The sequence below is a fragment of the Enhydra lutris genome, unplaced genomic scaffold (genome assembly GCF_002288905.1).
Source record: "Enhydra lutris kenyoni isolate GAN:26980312 unplaced genomic scaffold, ASM228890v2 scaffoldscaffold23, whole genome shotgun sequence".
NCBI classification, from domain to species: domain Eukaryota; kingdom Metazoa; phylum Chordata; class Mammalia; order Carnivora; family Mustelidae; genus Enhydra; species Enhydra lutris.
Genome location: NW_019154107.1, coordinates 6,242,727 through 6,260,297, shown reverse-complemented (window position 1 = coordinate 6,260,297; position 17,571 = coordinate 6,242,727). Strand labels below are relative to the sequence as shown.

The following is a 17,571-nucleotide window of genomic DNA, read 5'->3' as shown; positions in this document are numbered from 1 at the left end:
AAAAGCAACGTAAGCTGTGGAGTCGAAAGAGATTTTTATTCTTTTTCTTCATGGAGCGGCTAAGGGGGGGGCGGCTCCTCTTTTTGGTCCAGCCCCTCCCTATCTTTCCTCTCTGCTTCCGTCAGATCTTCTCAATGGACTCAAATACGTCAAAGAGTTACGGGATCTCTCAGAACTAAAATAACTGCTGAGGCACCAAAGTGCTTAACGTTCAGAAACCTAAACACGCAAAAACATGTATTTATTTTGATCTGGCTACCACCAGTAAAGCCTTCGCCAGGTTGGGAAAGTAAAAAGCATCTCTAATCTCAAAACTGAAGAAAAAACAGTATGGATTTTTACATAAAATCACTGAAGTACAATTAAGCTCCCAAATCAATATGTACTAATATTCACGAAAACTGTACTGTACACAGCAATTTTTCATCTCACAGTGTACAAATTATAAAACCCACAGGGTATCAGAAATAGAATTTTTAAAATGGTTATGCAAAACCTTTTTCTTATGCTAATCTAAAGAATCCATTATGCTCTGAATCAAAGTAATTTAAAATGAAGACTTCTTTCCGTGTTTTTAAATTCCACTTACCTTGAACAACTCAAATAGCATGTGAAACAGGTGTGAGGGCACATAAACTACCTGAATAGGTTTGTCTGGAGCTTTGGCTGAAAAAAGACACAAAAACCATCAATGAATAAGGACAAAAACTATAAGAAAGTCAAGAATGTGGCTGGCGTTCTACCTCCCAAGTACATAAAAAAGAACTCTACACGAAAGGCTAATTTAGGTTTCCACCTTTAAAGTCAGGGCTGAGCAAAAGCATGTGCTTGGAAGTCCAACAAACCCGGGGAGAAATCCGGCTCCTTCACTTACAAGCCATGTGACCTTGGGCGGGTTACTCAATCTCTGTAAACCTTAGCTGAGCAAAACTGGAATATTATTATGTATGTCATAATATTCTAAGCATTACATAAGTCATCTAAATATCGCTCAGTGTTTTTCAAATTCTGGGACACCACCCCCAGTGGTGACCCCAGCGGTCATCATGGGGAATGTGAAGCCACAGAGGAAAAGCGGCACATCTTCTTGCAGATTAGACTAAGGAGCAATGTTAATCTCTGTTCAATTTCCACAAACAAGGCATATTAGAGTAGAATTTAAGGTTCACATAACTTTTCTACTAGTAGCAGGCAGACAACCCCTCCCCCACCCCCAGAGACCCATAGTCCTTTCTCCTTATATCAGGGATCTCCGGAGGAAAACACAAGAAACACTGAATCCCATGTCAGGCACTAAGAACAACGTGGGCTATAGAGAGTAGACCAAGTGGAAAACTTGGTCCTTCCTCCTCGTGGCCCATAATCATGTAAAAGACTGAAAATACGTGAACATTCTCAAGTAGAACACAGATATAGTCACCCATGTTATAATTTCGACTTAACTACTTCCTCTAATATAAGTAACAGGGATATAAAGTAGAGCAAACATTTGTTAGGTTCTTAGAAGGTGATAAGAAGCTTGAGCGTGCACAATCCAAGTGAGCCCTCATGACACTACAGTGGGGTTCACAGGGACGGTGGCATTATTATGGGCGAGGACACGGGCTCTGCGGAGGCTATGTGACTCGCCTACTGAAACAGAAGAGGCCTGAAATTGGACAAATGAACCAAGAGCTTCTGAGTCTGAATCCCGAACTCTCTGATGATCAGTTACTTTTGAAATTATTCAATAAAATAAAATAAATGAAATTTCTAAAAACAAAAAGAAGAAAAGCAAAAATCCTTCTACCGTCTCCCCCCAGTCTGCACCCAGAGGTAGCCACTTGCTACTACTTCTGCTTTAGTCTTTCGGTTGATAATATTTCCATTCTGGTCTGTAATCCTAATGAACTCTTCTGTATTTTGTCTATAGGTTCCTTTTTTAAAAGCTGAAAATTGGAGCACCTGGGTGGCTCGTGGGTTAAAGCCTCTGCCTTCGGCTCTGCTCATGGTCCCAGGATCCTGGGATCCAGTCCCACATCGGGCTCTCTGCTCAGCGGGGAGCCTGCTTCCCCGCCCCCCCGCCTGCCTCTCTGCCCAATTGTGATCTCTCTCTCTCTCTCTCTCTGTCAAATAAATAAATAAATAATCTTAAAAAAAAATAAAAGCTGAAAATTGAGGGGCGCCTGGATGGCTCAGTCGGTTAAGTGTCTGCCTTTGGCTCAGGTCCTGATCTCAGGGTCCTGGGATTGAGTATCAGGATCTGTGCTTAGTGGGGAGTTGGCTTCTCCCTCTGCCATCTCTTCCCCCACTCAAGCTCTTTCTCTCTCAAATAAATATATAAAATCTTTTTTAAAAAAGCTGAAAATTGACAGTGTTGGGAACATCAAACTAGGTAAATACGGATCACTGCAGAGCAGCCACAAGAGTGTAGAAGAACAATATTTCCTTCTCCGTGATTCCAATGACATGTTTCACTGGTCACACGAAGAAGAATGTTCTCAGCCTTAAGGTGAAATGATTGCCTTAATCCTCCACCAATTCCTTAAAATCCCGCTACCCTTTTTTTAGATTACTGAGTACCTGGACTGTGTCCTTCTTACACAGTTTTGTTTCCTGGAGCTTCTGATTACCCTTCTTCTTGGGTAACTGGACAAGAAACATGCTTTCCTCACCACATCACCAAGATCCTCTAGCTTCCTATTCTAGTGCATGGTATCCATTTCATTCTTTAAGATTTTTCAAATTAGAATTGATTGCCTTCCGGGGCGCCTGGGTGGCTCAGTGGGTTGGGCCTCTGCCTTCAGCTCGGGTTGTGATCTCAGGGTCCTGGGATCGAGTTCCGCATCGGGCTCTCTGCTCAGCGGAGAGCCTGCTTCCTCCTCTATCTCTCTCTCTGCCTGCCTCTCTGCCTACTTGTGCCTTCTCTCTGTGAAATAAATAAATAAAATCTTAAAAAAAAAAAGAATTGATTGCCTTCCAAACATGCCGTATAACCATCATCTTCAAAATGTTTTTGATTAAAGTTCTAGTATGTTCTTCACTATTTCTTATGTCCATATGACATAAAGCATCAAGTCAGTCAAGTAGCCTACCTCAGAAAGGTGCCCTTAGGAAATACATTTCTCAGTCTTTACACCTCTGACTCACTGGAAGGTCTGGCTTAGTACAAAATTCTGCATTCAAAATCATTTTCTCTCAGAATTTAGAAGGAGGGGGTAGTCTCCTGGCCATGGTAATGCAGCTGGTAAGTTTAATGCTAGTCAGATTTTCCTCACGCTCCTGGGTGTCGCCTGAGGTGTGATAAACCTTGGCAGTAATATTCTTGTTGAATGAGGAATTAGACAAATCATTTGAGGAAGCTGGTGTTCATTTCCCCTCAACTAAACAAGAAGGCTGACTTGGAGCCCCACGGATCTGGTCAAGACTTCTCAAGTGACTTTAGGGTAGGCAGACAGTAAGCTGGCTTCTGACCGGAGGGTGCCCCAAATTCTCAGTGAAGAGAGCTTTATTTTGGGCCAACAACAGGTACATGAACAGCCCCACTTTTTCCAAGGTTATTCTTGAAAAAAGTACTCTGATTTTAATTTCTGCCCTAGGAAGAATGCTTGTGACTGACTGTAGGCAGAGCACAGCCCAAGACCAGTGTTCCCTATCACCCCTCCGTGCTCTGCCTTAGACCAGCTTTCAACTGACCCCTCCTTTTGACTTCACTTTCCAATGCTTTGCCCCTACTGGCTCTGCTCCCAGGGTCCCTCCATCTTTGCTGTAACCTCTTCTTTGTGACTGGTCCCACTGATGACGGGCCCCCTGATTTCTTTGCTGTTTTTCTTTGTATTCCTTTATTGTCGTTTTAATGGATCCCCAGGAACAAGCTGAACACTCAGGCTATCTTGTACCAAAAGGCATGATTAGTCATATAAACAGCCTTCTGAATTCAACCTTTTCACTCCAGATCTTTTTCCAAATCTAATCTCTGATATATTTTTTTCTTTTCACTTGAACAAACATTCTCTAGGAGTCATCTGTAGGCTTGCTCAATTACTTATATTTTCTTGCAGAACATTATAGGTTAGATGTCTTTCCTTCCTTTTTTAAAATCAAGTCCAATGCTTTTGTCCATAACTTTTAACCTAATCCTGGGTCCAATGGCTTTTATGTAGTAGGCCCTTAATAGATATTTATTAACTTTCTAAAACAGAACATAAATGCAATATGAATTTTCCATCTAAAGTATATTTTTTAAAGTAAATGGAAAAAAATGGCCCAGATTTCTCATGCTCAAGACTCAAGAAATAATCAAGTCTCTCTTTTACAGAGTCATTGCTCCAAAAACCATTAGTTGAAACAACATGTAATAAATACCAACAGAACTCCACATGGGATACAGAGAATTTTATTTTCAGACAGCTCTCCTATAAGAATGAAAAAAGTAGAGGCTAAGCAGAAAAGAAATGCATTTAAGAGAAAAGGGCACTTAGAGATGATTGATTAAGTCCCAAAGTCAATGGACGAGACTATTAGAAACAGTGTAGTTCAAAGTTATCCTGGGATTAATCCTGATTCTGGAATTTAACAGTCACATTAATAGGTATTTAAAACATCTGGGCCTCAGTGTGCCATATCTGAAATGGGCACAGTACGTACCTCACTGGGTTACTATAAGGATTAAATGGGTTAACAGGGATAAACTAGCTTACAAAGAGCCTGCCGCAATGTAAAGAGTCAATAAATGCTGGCTAGTATCACTACTAAAAAGTTAACTTTATGGTCTTAACAGGGCTACCAGCAATGGCTTTTCAACTATTGTATAGAACCCCCTGACCAAAAATAACCACGAAAGTATCCAATATAGGGAAGCTGGAAATCAAAGATCCCAGGATAGATACACACCTTTTTCCTGGGAACCTTCTTTTTCAAAAAAGATTTTATATATTTATTTATTTGAGAGAGAGACAGAAAGAGAGTGCAAGTGGGGGCGAGAGTAGACGGAGGGAGACAAGCAGACTCTTCGCTGAGCACGGACCTGGACAAAGGACACAGTGGACCCAGGTCGATCCCAGGACCCTGAGATCATGACCTGAGCTGAAATCCGGTGTCAGCCACTTAACTGACTCAGCCACCCCGGCACCCCTTGGGAACCCTCTTATAACAACGTATATATAGTATGACTTGAAATTTTCTTTTTAACTTTTAAAGATTTTATTTACTCATTTGACACAGAGAGAGAGAGAGAGAGAGCACGAGCAAGGGGAATGGCAGGCAGAGGGAGAGAGAGAAGCAGCCTCCTGCTGAGCAGGGAACCCAATGTGGGGCTCGATCCCAGGACCCCAGGATGATAACCTGAGCTGAAGGCAGACACTTAACCGACTGAGCCACCCAGGCGCCCCTGACTTGAAGTTTTCATGTTGCCCATGAAACGCAGAGGTATGAACGAACCTCTCGACAGGAAAGACTACTCTAGAAATGGTGAAGAAATGCAAGTAGTAACCATAAGTTTTATCTTTCCCAAGTCAACTCTGACTTCCAGTAGCCACCCTTTTATTAAAAAAAAAAAAAAAAAAACCCAGTTTGTGTCTGGTGCTGTATTTAAGGCCCTAGAAACAGTATCCTTTTATCACCAGGCAAGGTGATCTTACAGACAAGGAAGTTGTTCCATGTGTCCCCTCCCACCACCTGGAGAGCTACAAAGCTCACGTCATTCCTCTGAGCCGTGCTGCCTCACCACAAGGATCCAAAACAGGTAAGAAAAGAGGTGTGTTTGCTTAACGTTTTGGCAAGTGATTTCTCAGGAGAATAAGAAAGCTAAAATGAGAACACGTGTGACAAAATGGATGCTTGTCTGGAGAAACCAACATGGGTTGCCACCGGGGGCAAGTCAGAAAAATCTGAAACCTGATAGAAGATAAACATCTGTTATTTTTTTAAGATTTTATTTATTTATTCGACAGAGACAGAGAGAGCACAAGCAAGGGGAGCAGCAGGCTTGCCCGGAGTAGAGAGCCCGATGTAGGGCTGGATCCCAGGACCCAGGGATCATGACCTGAGCCAAAGGCAGACACTTAACAACTGAGCCACCCAGGCACTCCAACACATCTGTTATTTTTAATGCTCCTGTTAAGTGTTATCAGATGGAGAAAAAAGAAAGTTTATTTTAGCTGGCTCCCAATATCCAGAATTCTAGGGATGACTGGTAAATAGTGACAGTGTTCACAAAGTATGTTCTCCGTAGTCCTATTCACTACTTCCCTCAGGGGTCTACGATGGCAAAGAAAAAAAGCCCAGAGATTCAGAACAAAAGATGATATGTCAAACTAATGGAACGATTCTCGGGAAGCAACAGAGGTTCCTTCGGGTCAGCAGTGGCCACACTGCTGTCAAGCACACAGCGGAGGGCAGTGCTATTTCTCACTACTGTTCGAGGCGCCTGTGGGGTAATGGAAGCAACGAGAAAGAAGCAGACTCTGAAACTGAATCTGTGGGAATCTGGATCTGATGGATTTTTCCTTTCAGGAAAACTGAGATAGGCAACATGCTGTGGGAAACATCCACTCTTTACAAAGTGACGCCTACTTAAGGTGTTCAGGACTGACCTCTGACCTGCATCTCTACCACAGAACTTGTTAGCGCGAAGGCACCGCCCTGAGCCACATCCACAAAGAGCTCTGACATTCAGAAAATCGTAAAGAGAAATCATAAACACATTACCCAGAGCCACAGGGAACTAGAGGTCGCCTATAACCAGCAGCACTCATTTATCTTAGTGATGGGAAAGGGGACTTGAAAAATCATGCACGAGACAGTGCCAAATATAGTTGTTAATCTCTTCTCCTGGTGAGGCGCGCTGCCCAGCGTGACAGTTTCACTGAGAAGAAATGTGTGACACAGCTGGCTCCTGGGACTCAGCAAGAGCGGGCTAGCTGCTCTGGCCTTTACAGTGAGTCAGACTGCCACTCATGCAAAAGAGCAATCGGTTATCAACTGCGATTTTAAGTTCTGCGTTTGACAAAGAGAAACGTGCACAGTGAGGTCAGGCCTCACCTCGCCGGTATGAAAAAGTAGAGAGAAGACTTAGATGTTTCTACTTGGGAATACTCAAGTGAAGTCCTTTTGGTTCTGGCAGTGTATTGATCCAAAATATGGGCACAACTCTTCTCAGAGAACCCAACAGACTTGGAAAGCAGCTTGGATACCTTCTGGCAGAATGTAGGGGCAACTATCCTACAACAACGGCCTAACATCTTTTCACATGTTGATCTCATTATAAGCAAAATACATTTTTAACATATTTTTGAGAGGGAATTTGGTTTAACTGTAAACATCCACACCCTAAGATTCAGTCATTCCACTTCTAGGGATCCAACCTACAGAAATGCTTCCACGTGTTCACAAATTTTCCCACCCTGCAGACACAGACACACCCTTCACTGTTCGTTATAAAGAAATATGGGAAAATTAGAAATCCTAAATGTCCACTGAATGGTAAATGACTCCATAATGGCAATCTACACTGTGGATAATCTCTAAATGACATTAATACATGCAAAGATCTTCAAGGCAAAGTGAAGAATGCCGGTTATAGAACATGCATAGTTTCAACCCCATTTATGTCAAAAACAAAGCTCTGCCCGGTCCTCAGAGAACAAGGGAACTTTCAGTTCTTACTCTACATTCTGTATTGTTTCTATTTTCCCAACAAGCATGTCTCTCTTGTAACTTACAAATAAAGGTAACATGCAAATACATATAGAATCATATGACTAAGGTAACAATCAGCTACACACCTATAGCCCAGAAAGCTGTTGTTTTGGTGCTATAAATCCTTCAAAATATTTCCCATTGAACTCGTGACACTAATGAACTTTTATAGCCTGTGTTTAAAAAACTCAACTTTTTCAATACATTCAGTATTCTTTTAAAGCGTTATTTTGTTTTTTTGTTTTTTTAAAGATTTTATTTATTTATTTGACAGACAGACATCACAAGTAGGCAGAGAGGCAGGCAGAGAGAGAGGAGGAAGCAGGCTCCCCGCTGAGCAGAGAGCCCGACATGGGGCTTGATCCCAGGACCCTGGGATCATGACCTGAGCCGAAGGCAGAGGCTTTAACCCACTGAGCCACCCAGGCACCCCTTAAAGCGTTATTTTGAATGGCTGCTTAGTATTCTATCTTATGGATGTACCACAACTTAATTAAATATCTTCTATCGTGGACAACTGGGGTTGTTTTCTAATTTTTCTGTTTAAGAAAACCACTGTGGTTGTTATTCTTGTACATACATCTGTGCACACCTTTACGTTCACATAATAAACTTTCTGAAGTTTAATTTACGGGACCAAAGAATATGACCATTACTGAATTTTAATTTCCTGGGCCAACAAGAAAGACATTGCTAGCATTTTTTGAGAAAGGCTGTACTAATTTAAACTTATACCAGAAATGTGTAAGTGTTGTCAAGAGTATTTTTCTGGGCACCAATTCAAAGTATTACAACATTATAATCACTGCCATTTTAAAAGACAAAAATGGCATTTCTCCATTTTTGTTTGTACTTCTCTGATTAGTCTAGTAACACATATTTCCATATGTTTACTGACTGCCTAGCATTTGTTGTTTTGAGAACTGCCTATTCATCTGTTTGTGCAATTTCTACCTTGATGACTTCTGTTCCAAGAACTCTGAGTTCGAGAAGATTACAAACTCGTACGAAAACTCCTTACCATAATATGCCTAGGAGACCGAAGAGATAGAAAAGCTTGAAAAAGAAAAGAAAGATGAGAAAGCAGTGTAATGTGAGGAAATCTCACTGAAATATAGCTCAGGTATCATCAGATTTTTAGTCACCTTCCTTGTATGTACAGTAAAAATGATTTTTCTTTTACCATTGAATTCTTCCACTTCCAGCTCTGGAGCGACCAGGTAATACTGCTCACACAGCATCTTGGCGGTTTCATAGGCATCTGCAAAGCAATAAAGAAGTTTAGCTTTAGATAAAAGCATATGGGCAGACAGGCATATAGACAGATAAAATAAACAAAACTAGGACAGCTACTAAACTGATGGATTCAGAATTAATTACTGCTTTTGAAAAACAAGTCTTTTTTGGCTATAATAGAATTATTGGGACTGAACCAGAATTTCTCCTCCTTTAAAATTGTAATGATGACAACAATATCAAAATGTCGCACTAACAACAACATGGCTAGTTCTATACTAGGCGTACATTTGTTTAGCTTTTACATGTTCCTAAAAGGCATTTTCCATGAAAATCTATGAACTCAAGACTACTTTTGAACACCACGGAAGCTGACTAAATTGCAGCAAAAGGTATCTGTTGTTACAATATTATTGACTATATTCTGTATGCTGTACCTCTCTGACTTAATTATCTTATAAATGGAAAGCTGTATCTTATAATCCCTTTCACCAAGTTCAGCTCTCCCCCACCCGCCCCTCTAGCAGCCACCAGTTTGTTCCCTATATTTATGAGTCTGTTTGTTTTTCACATTTCATATGTAAGTGAAATCATATAGTATTTGTCTTTCTCTGACTTATCTCACTTAGTATAACACCCTCTAGGACCATCCATGTTGCCATCAATGGCAAAACTTCATTCTTTTTTATGGCTGAGTAATATTCCATTGTATGTATACACCGCTCCTTTATCCCTTCATCTATGGATGGATGCTTAGGCTGCCTCTACATCTTGACTAATGCAAATAATGCTGCAGTAAAAGCAGGGGTGCATATATCTGCAAATCAGTGTCTTTGTTTTCCTGGGGTAAATACCCAGAAGTGGAATTACTGGATCATATGGTATTTCTATTTTTAGTTTTTTGAGGACCTTCCATACTCTTTTCCATAGTATCTGGACCAAATACACTCCCCCAAAGAGTGCACGAGGGTTCCCTTTTCTCCACATCTGCACCAACCTTTGTTATTTCTTGTCATTTGATATTAGCTGTTCTGACTGCTGTCAAGTGCTATTTCTTTACGGTTATGATTTGCATGGCGACAGATGGTGACTACCCTTATTATGGTGAACACAGAGTAATGTACAGAACTGTTGAATTACTATGTTGTACAACTGACAGTAACATTGTAGGCCAACTATATACTTCAATAATAAAAAAAACTTTTTAAGTTAAAAACTATAGGACATTCTAGAAAAGGCAAAACCATAAAGACAGTAAAATGATCAGGGGTTCAGGGGGAGGTAGGAGGGGCAGGGGTGAATAGGTAGAGCATGGGGCATTCTGAGGGCAGTGAACCCACTCTGTAGGGTGCTGCGACGGTGGGTACACATCATTATGCACTTGTTAAAGCAAGGAGAACTGGACAACGCAAAGAGTGAACCTTGATGTAATCCAGAGATTTTAGTTAATAAAATATACCAATGTTGGGGTGCCAAGGCAGCACAGTTGGTTAACTCTTGGTTTCAGCTCGGGTCATGATCTCAGGGTCATGAGACCAAGCTCTGAGTCGGGCTCTGCACTCAGCAAGGAATCTGCTTCCAATTCTCTCTCCCTCTCCCTCTGTACCTCCTGCTTGTGCTCTCTCGCTAAAACAAACAAATAAATCTTTTTTAAAAAGGTAACATATCAATGTTTGTTCATCAGTTGAAATAAAAAGAATTTAAAAATCTTCTTAGGGACGCCTGGGTGGCTCAGTTGGTTAAGCGGCTGCCTTCGGCTCAGGTCATGATCCCAGTGTCCTGGGATCGAGTCCCGCATCGGGCTCCTTGCTCTGTGGGAAGTCTGCTTCTCCCTCTGCCTCTGCCTGCCGCTCTGTCTGCCTGTGCTCGCGCGCACTCTCTCTCTCGCTCGCTAACAAATAAATAAATAAAATCTTTAAAAAAATCTTTTTTAAAAATAATAATGCCAAAAGTTTTAAGATTTGCCAATTACTTGTAATGAAATATCAGTATTTGCTGAACGAATGGGTTTCCGTGAACCACACACTCTAAGTTACTGGGAACACTGCCGTAGCTTAAAAATGTCCTTTAAGTTAGCTAAAGCTCATAGGATTGGGCTGATATTTATCAAAGTCTGAGTAGCAACAGTTTGCTTTTGAAAGGAAAAAAAAAAAAAGACATAGGGTAAGAAGATCAGGGCTATTAAAGAAACAGCTGGAAGAGAATTCAGGCGATTACGTCCAGAAAGACAGGAAACATTCAGAAAGCAAAAGTGCATTCTTATAGACTGCACGGGTGCCTCTTTTGAACTGGAAGCAGTTTGTCTTACTGGGTTTGTCTTACACTGAGTTTGTAACTCCTACAGAACTTAGTATATACCAATTAGATGGTCAGTACATAGTCCTTCCTGGGATAAATGTTAAGCCTCTTGATAGTTTATTTTTAAACCAGGCTTACTGAGATTGAATTCTCATATCCCTGCAAGTCACCCATTTAAAGTGTACACACAACTCAGTGGTCTTTAGCACAGGTGCACAGCCATGCCCCCATCACCACCATCAACGTCACGTCATCCCCGGGAAAGAGACTCCGTGACCACTGCCGTGGCTTCCCCCCACCCAGCCCTAGGCAACCATGGGTCTCCTTTCTCTCTCTAGGTTTGCTTTCTAGACACAGTGGAATCACACAATATGTGGCCTTTTGTGTCTGGCTGCGTTCACTTAGCAGAGTGTCTCCAAGGGTCACCCGTGTCTCAACGTGGGTCAGTACTTCATTCCTCCTCATGGCTGAATGGTACCATGCTGCACACGTGCCATGTTTTGTTTATCCGTTCATCTGGTGAGGGCCAAATGGGTTGTTTCCACTTTGTGGCTATTATGAATAATGCTGCTATGAACATTCTTGTCCCAGGTTTTTTGGTGAACATATGTTTTCATTTCCCTTGAATGTATACCTAGGAGAGGAAAATTGCTGGATCATAAGGTATCACAGTGTTTAAACATTTGAGGAACAGCCAGAATCTTTTCCAAAGTGAGATTGTTTTTTAAAGTTCCACCTTCACAGTTTCTAAAGATCAGATATTCAGATTACTTTAAAATCCTCTGTAGGTGTGTTTGCAATGTTCTCAACTGGACACCAGCTCTTCGGAAACAGGTTTGTACTTTTTTAAAATCCCCCACATCAATAGTGTGCATAGACACTTAAGATTCAAGAGGAACAGAAGAAAGAAAGAGGGAAAAAGTGACCCCTACTGAATTTAAATATATAAAAATTAGGCCCTGGCAGCCTAAACTAATATAAAAATAAGATTCAGGTATGTTCAGACTACAAATTTTGGTTCATTTACCTCATACTGCTGCCAAATTAAAATTTTATATAATATTTGACCCCAGAATAAAAATTCTAGTTATATTACTAGACTTTTAGAATTAAACCACTATAAACAGTCACAGGGACATTAGAATAACGATGACAAGATGAAACAACGAGGGATAGACAAAGGACACGTTATTAAGAGGAAACAATATTTTTTAAAACAGAGCTGATCGGTGTGAAAACAGACATTAAAGCAGGATTGATTTTAAACTCTAATAAAAAAAAAATTCAGAATCATACCAAATTTACAAGTTTTTCCCTAGAGTAGAAGAAACCTCATCAAATATGTGCAAAGCAGTCTTGTAAAGAGACAAGAACTCAAGCCTCACTCTTCGCTTTGGCTACACCACTGAACAGCGCTACATCTCCACCTAGTGACACGATAGCACAAAGCCGACTGAGAACCTCCAAGGCCACTTTCCTTCAACAAATACTGAAATCTGAACATGATGCTTCGTTAACCACATACAAAGCCAGCACACCTCCACAAAACAACGCCCCCAAGTATGTGACACCTTTAAGGACGTTTAAACATCATTCTTCCATTCACTATAAAAGGAAAAGAACCTAGTCCCGCTAAATGTACTGGTTCCTCATGGCACTGGCTTGGCCAGGAGCACGAGATTTTAACAGCATCGTGCAGGAAAAAGTGTTACATAAATATAACATGGGCAAGATGACCGAGTCCAGAAAGCAGGCAACTTGAAACACAAAGACACAGTACGGTTCCTAAAACCACATGTGAATAAGAATTTTTAAACCATACTCCTAATTATAGTGTATCAATGCTGTAATTAAGAACTGCATTATGGGGGCACCTGGCTGCTCAGTCGGTAGAGCCTGGCTGGCTGGAGCCCATGCTAGAGCGCTGTCACATGGAACAATCCTTCTTTTTCTTAATTTTTTTTTAGCTTTATTTTTTCAGTGTTCCAAGATTCATTGTTTATGCACCACATCCAGTGCTCTATGCAGTCTGTGCCCTCCATAATACCCACGACCAGGCTCACTCAGCCCCTCACCCGCCTCCCCTCCAAAACCCTCGGTTTCTCAAAGTCCGCAGTCTCTCATGGTTCACCTCCACTTCCAATTTCCCCCAACTCCCTTCTCCTCTCTAACTCCCCCTGTCCTCCATGTTATTTGTTATGCTCCACAAATAAGTGAAACCATATGATAATTGACTCTTTCCGCTTGACTTATTTCACTCAGCATAATCTCCTCCAGTCCCATCCACGTCGATACAAAAGTTGGGTATTCATCCTTTCTGATGGAGAGGTAATATGGAACAATCCTGCTATCCATGATAAGGTTATCAAGGTGCAGTCAGTTATACGGATGACAGATACTCTTTTTGGTCAGACTGGGAACTAAGGCCTAGAGTGATTTCCAAAACTGGCTGTATGTAAAATTCATTACCAAGTTAAAAAAAAAAACCTGGACAGATTCTTAAATGAACTCCTGGAGAGTATGATGTGGTCAGTCTATATTGAGGCCTAGGAATCCATATTTTAAAGAACTAAGGGGCACCTGGGTGGCTCCGTTGGTTAGGCGTCCAACTCCTGCTTTTGGCTCAGGTTTTGATCTCAGGGCTGTGAGACTGAGCCCTGCGTTCCATGCTCAGTGCAGACTCTGCTTAACATACTCTCCCTCCCTCTCTCCCTCTGCCCTTCCCTTTGCTTGCACACTCTCTCTCTAAAATGAATAAATAAATCTTAAAAAAAAAAAACACTTAGGGACGCCTGGGTGGCTCAGTTGGTTGAGCGGCTGCCTTCGGCTCGGGTCATGATCCCAGCGTCCTGGGATCGAGTCCCACATCGGGCTCCTTGCTTGGCAGGGAGCCTGCTTCTCCCTCTGCCTCTGCCTGCCACTCTGTCTGCCTGTGCTCGCTCTTGCTTCTCTCTCTATGTCAAATAAATAAATAAAATATTAAAAAAAAAAAAAAAACACTTAGCAAGTAATTCTGAAGAGAAGCTAGATTTGGGGCCCACTTGCCTAGAAAGCCAAGGCCAGGTCATGCTAATTCTGTCACTGTCTCTCCCAGGACATGAATGGTCATGGGGCACCAGGGTGTACGACATACACATGAAAAACTTTAAAACAATATACCCAAAATTCAACTACTGGCTTATTAATTCATTTCCTTTATTCTAGAGTAAAATGCAAGTTCTACTTACAATAAACATTCTAATAACACTTCTACTTTTTAATTAGAAGCCAAAATTGTAAAATATGATAATTTACTGAGTTATTTTTGTCTGCAATATATTTGGGCCAGTATTTACCACCAACCTTTAAAAGCAAGTATCAGGAAAGGACTATTATTGTCACTGAATATAAATGCTATTATTTTAAAAATCTGTTTTCAAGGAAAATAATGATCATAAAGTAACAAAACTGTGGGTATGGCACATATGTACTTCCCCAGGCTACTCAAACTGTAAACACACAAGACAAAATATATTTTATTTAAGGGTAGGGTGAAGGTTCACACAGCAAGTAGCCCAAAAGATTCAACTTAGCCAGGAATTAGGGGTTTTAAGATTTATTTTTTATTTATTTACCTGAGAGACAGAGAGAGAAAAAGAGCGAGGTGGGGAGGGGCAGAGGGAGAGGGAGAGAATCTCAAGCAGGCTCCCCACTGAGCACGGAGCCCAACGCAGGACTCAATCCTGGGACCCTGAGATCATGACCTGAGCTGAAATCAAGAGTCAGCCGCTCAATCGACTGAGCCACTCAGGTGCCCCAGGAATTGTTTTTTTTTTTTTTTAAGTGCATAGGAATGTTTACTAGATTATGGAAATTATTTTATTAGACTTTTCTATTAGAAGATCTTCCTGGGGCGCCTGGGTGGCTCAGTGGGTTAAGCCTCTGCCTTCAGCTCAGGTCATGGTCCCAGGGTCCTGGGATCAAGCCTCGCATAGGGCTCTCTGCTCAGCACGGAGCCTGCTTCCCCCCCCTCTCTGCCTGCCTCTCTGCCTACTTGTGATCTCTTTCTCTGTCAAATAAATAAATAAAATCTTAAAAAAAAGATCTTCCTATTCAAAACTCACCACAGAATTCTGCTATCAAATATTAGCCCCTAGCATGAAGACACGTAATCATTTGTTTACAAATGTCTTATAAGAGGCTAGGCAAGGATAAATTTGAGTATTGAAAAAACAAACATGAAGGTGCCAAGGTCCCTAACTTGTATCTAACAGGATATAAAAAACTGTCAAGCTCAAGTTTTAAAAGCCACTGTCAGAAGAGGTGACATGAACAACCATAAAGCATCACAAAGTCAGAGATACGCTGCTTTAGAACCCTTTTAAGCTACAAAGCAATTCTGGTAAGGTATGTTTATCATCCTACCCAGAACCCATTCCGAGTAGGAACCAGAGTTTTTTTTTAGGCACTGGACCTTCTCCTACTCTCCAAACCCCAGCCAACCAGATGAGTGAGGGTAGAACGTCTAATGCAGGTAAACCAATCTACAGTTTGACCAGAATCCTAAAACCTGGGGTCGGGGCAAAAAGACGGGCTGAGCCAACCAAATTCATTTGTTGAGAATTTAGGTTCGAGACACTCAGCCAGGGCAGAAGAGAAAAAGGACCCACTGGGAGTTATAATCTAGAGGGCATGGAGTGCCCACCATTGCCCTAAACAAGTCCGTCAGCCTACAAGAGAAAGATGGAGGGACTGCGACTCAGCAACCCCAGTTGCAAAGAAACACAGAAAACCACCTTGTTCTCTGTTTCCCAGTTCCAATATCTATAGCTCCAACAGTGAGGTGCTTCTTGCCTTTGGATTACCATGGAACCTACTAGATTCTTTAATAAGTTTATTTCTTGGGCTAACACAAGTTGATCTCTGTACCTTACAACCTGAAGAGCCCTAAGTAAGAGCAGAAGACATTATTTCTGAGCCAGAGTAACGACAGGCTCTCAGGATAGCATTTGGATGCTGTCATGTAACAGCATGGAGGAACAACACGGCCAAGCTAGCATCACTGTGAGAGCTGACTCCTGGGCCAAGCATCTAAGTCTGTACCTTTAAAACGATCTTACCACAGGATTTTCCATTTCCCGGTTTCTTACAAAGACAGGAGGGAAAAGGGTCACAATGGAAGGATATCTCAAAGGATAATAGGAACAGCTTTACAACACTAATTCTAGCATTCGCTACTGTGAGTCTATAATTTGCAGATGTATAAAGGTAGATATTATGTGCTAAGTAAGCAGCAAGAGGGCACGCTTCAGTGTTCTGCACATTTAATTAGTGTTATGCAAGATGCACCCCATTTTTACACGTTTATACAACTGTCTAGTCCAAAATAAAAATATTGTCCCTACCCTTCCACATAAAAGTGTTCTGTAGTCTGTCTCAAGAGATCTAAGTATGGCATCGTTGTGCGTTCGAGAAGGTTCTGTATGGCTGCAAGACACATAGATGTGCATACGTAGGCATGTGTGCGTGACGCAGGGCGTGTGGGCTGGAGATGTGACTGTGCTTAACGCACGCAGGATCGCCACAGCTGCGAAAATCAACAGTAGAGCTGTCAGCGAAAGCCGGAACCCCTACTCCCTCCACATCAAGCTTCTGAAAATCAAATGAAAGGAAAACAGTGTCTAAGATAGAGATACACCAAGAAAATAATGGGGAAATCTAGTAGGATATGAGAAGACAAAAAGTCAACAAAAAAAAAATACCAACTGCTTGAAAAACAGGAAGGGAGCAGTAAGCCTTCACCAAGAGTCAAAAGACACCAACACGCATTTCTTCCTCTTCTTGCCAGCACTTGGGAATACTGGGGATAACTGTGAGGTATGGGCCCTTTGAGACCTTTGGATTGTTGCTCCTGGGGCCTCTGGGGGTAATAGACTCAGTGTCTTTTTGCTCTGAGACAGGGATGAATTTGCAGGCCTTTTGACCACTGGTGCTCTCCGCTTTGTTCCTTCTCTCGGTCTTATCTTGAAACAGAAACAGCATCTGCGCAGGTATCCTGACACGCAGAGAATTAGGAGTGGGCCCAGAGGCAATGAAACAGAGAGGACTGTTAAAATGTGCTTTAGTCTACAGGGAGAAGAGATCTTCTGGTTTCCTGCTAGGTTGCCCGGCCCATTTTGCCAGGGTAGGAAAGGGACCTGATTTAAGGCCAGTACTCTGCTGAAGAATAAAGATTATACACACGCAGCTGGAAAACCTATTCACATACAGAGATTATGAGTATAGCAGATGAGACACAGGAAGGACTCCAACTATAATGATAGAGAGGACGGAAAATGGGCCACACTGTCAGGTGCTGAATTCATCCAGGAAGGTCATGTG

General features: G+C 41.7%; 1 protein-coding gene across 2 annotated transcripts in view; it reads right to left on the bottom strand.

Annotated features, from left to right (window-relative positions):
- LOC111150441 (pyruvate dehydrogenase kinase 3) overlaps positions 1-17,571 on the bottom strand; it is a 67,815-nt gene that overhangs the window by 11,633 nt on the left and 38,611 nt on the right. For both annotated transcript variants that reach the window (XM_022507907.1, XM_022507908.1), the window contains 2 exons: positions 8,861-8,938; positions 590-666 (listed from right to left, as the gene is read on the bottom strand). In XM_022507907.1, the coding sequence (XP_022363615.1) occupies positions 590-666; positions 8,861-8,938 (155 nt within the window). The remainder of the gene's footprint in view (positions 1-589; positions 667-8,860; positions 8,939-17,571) is intronic.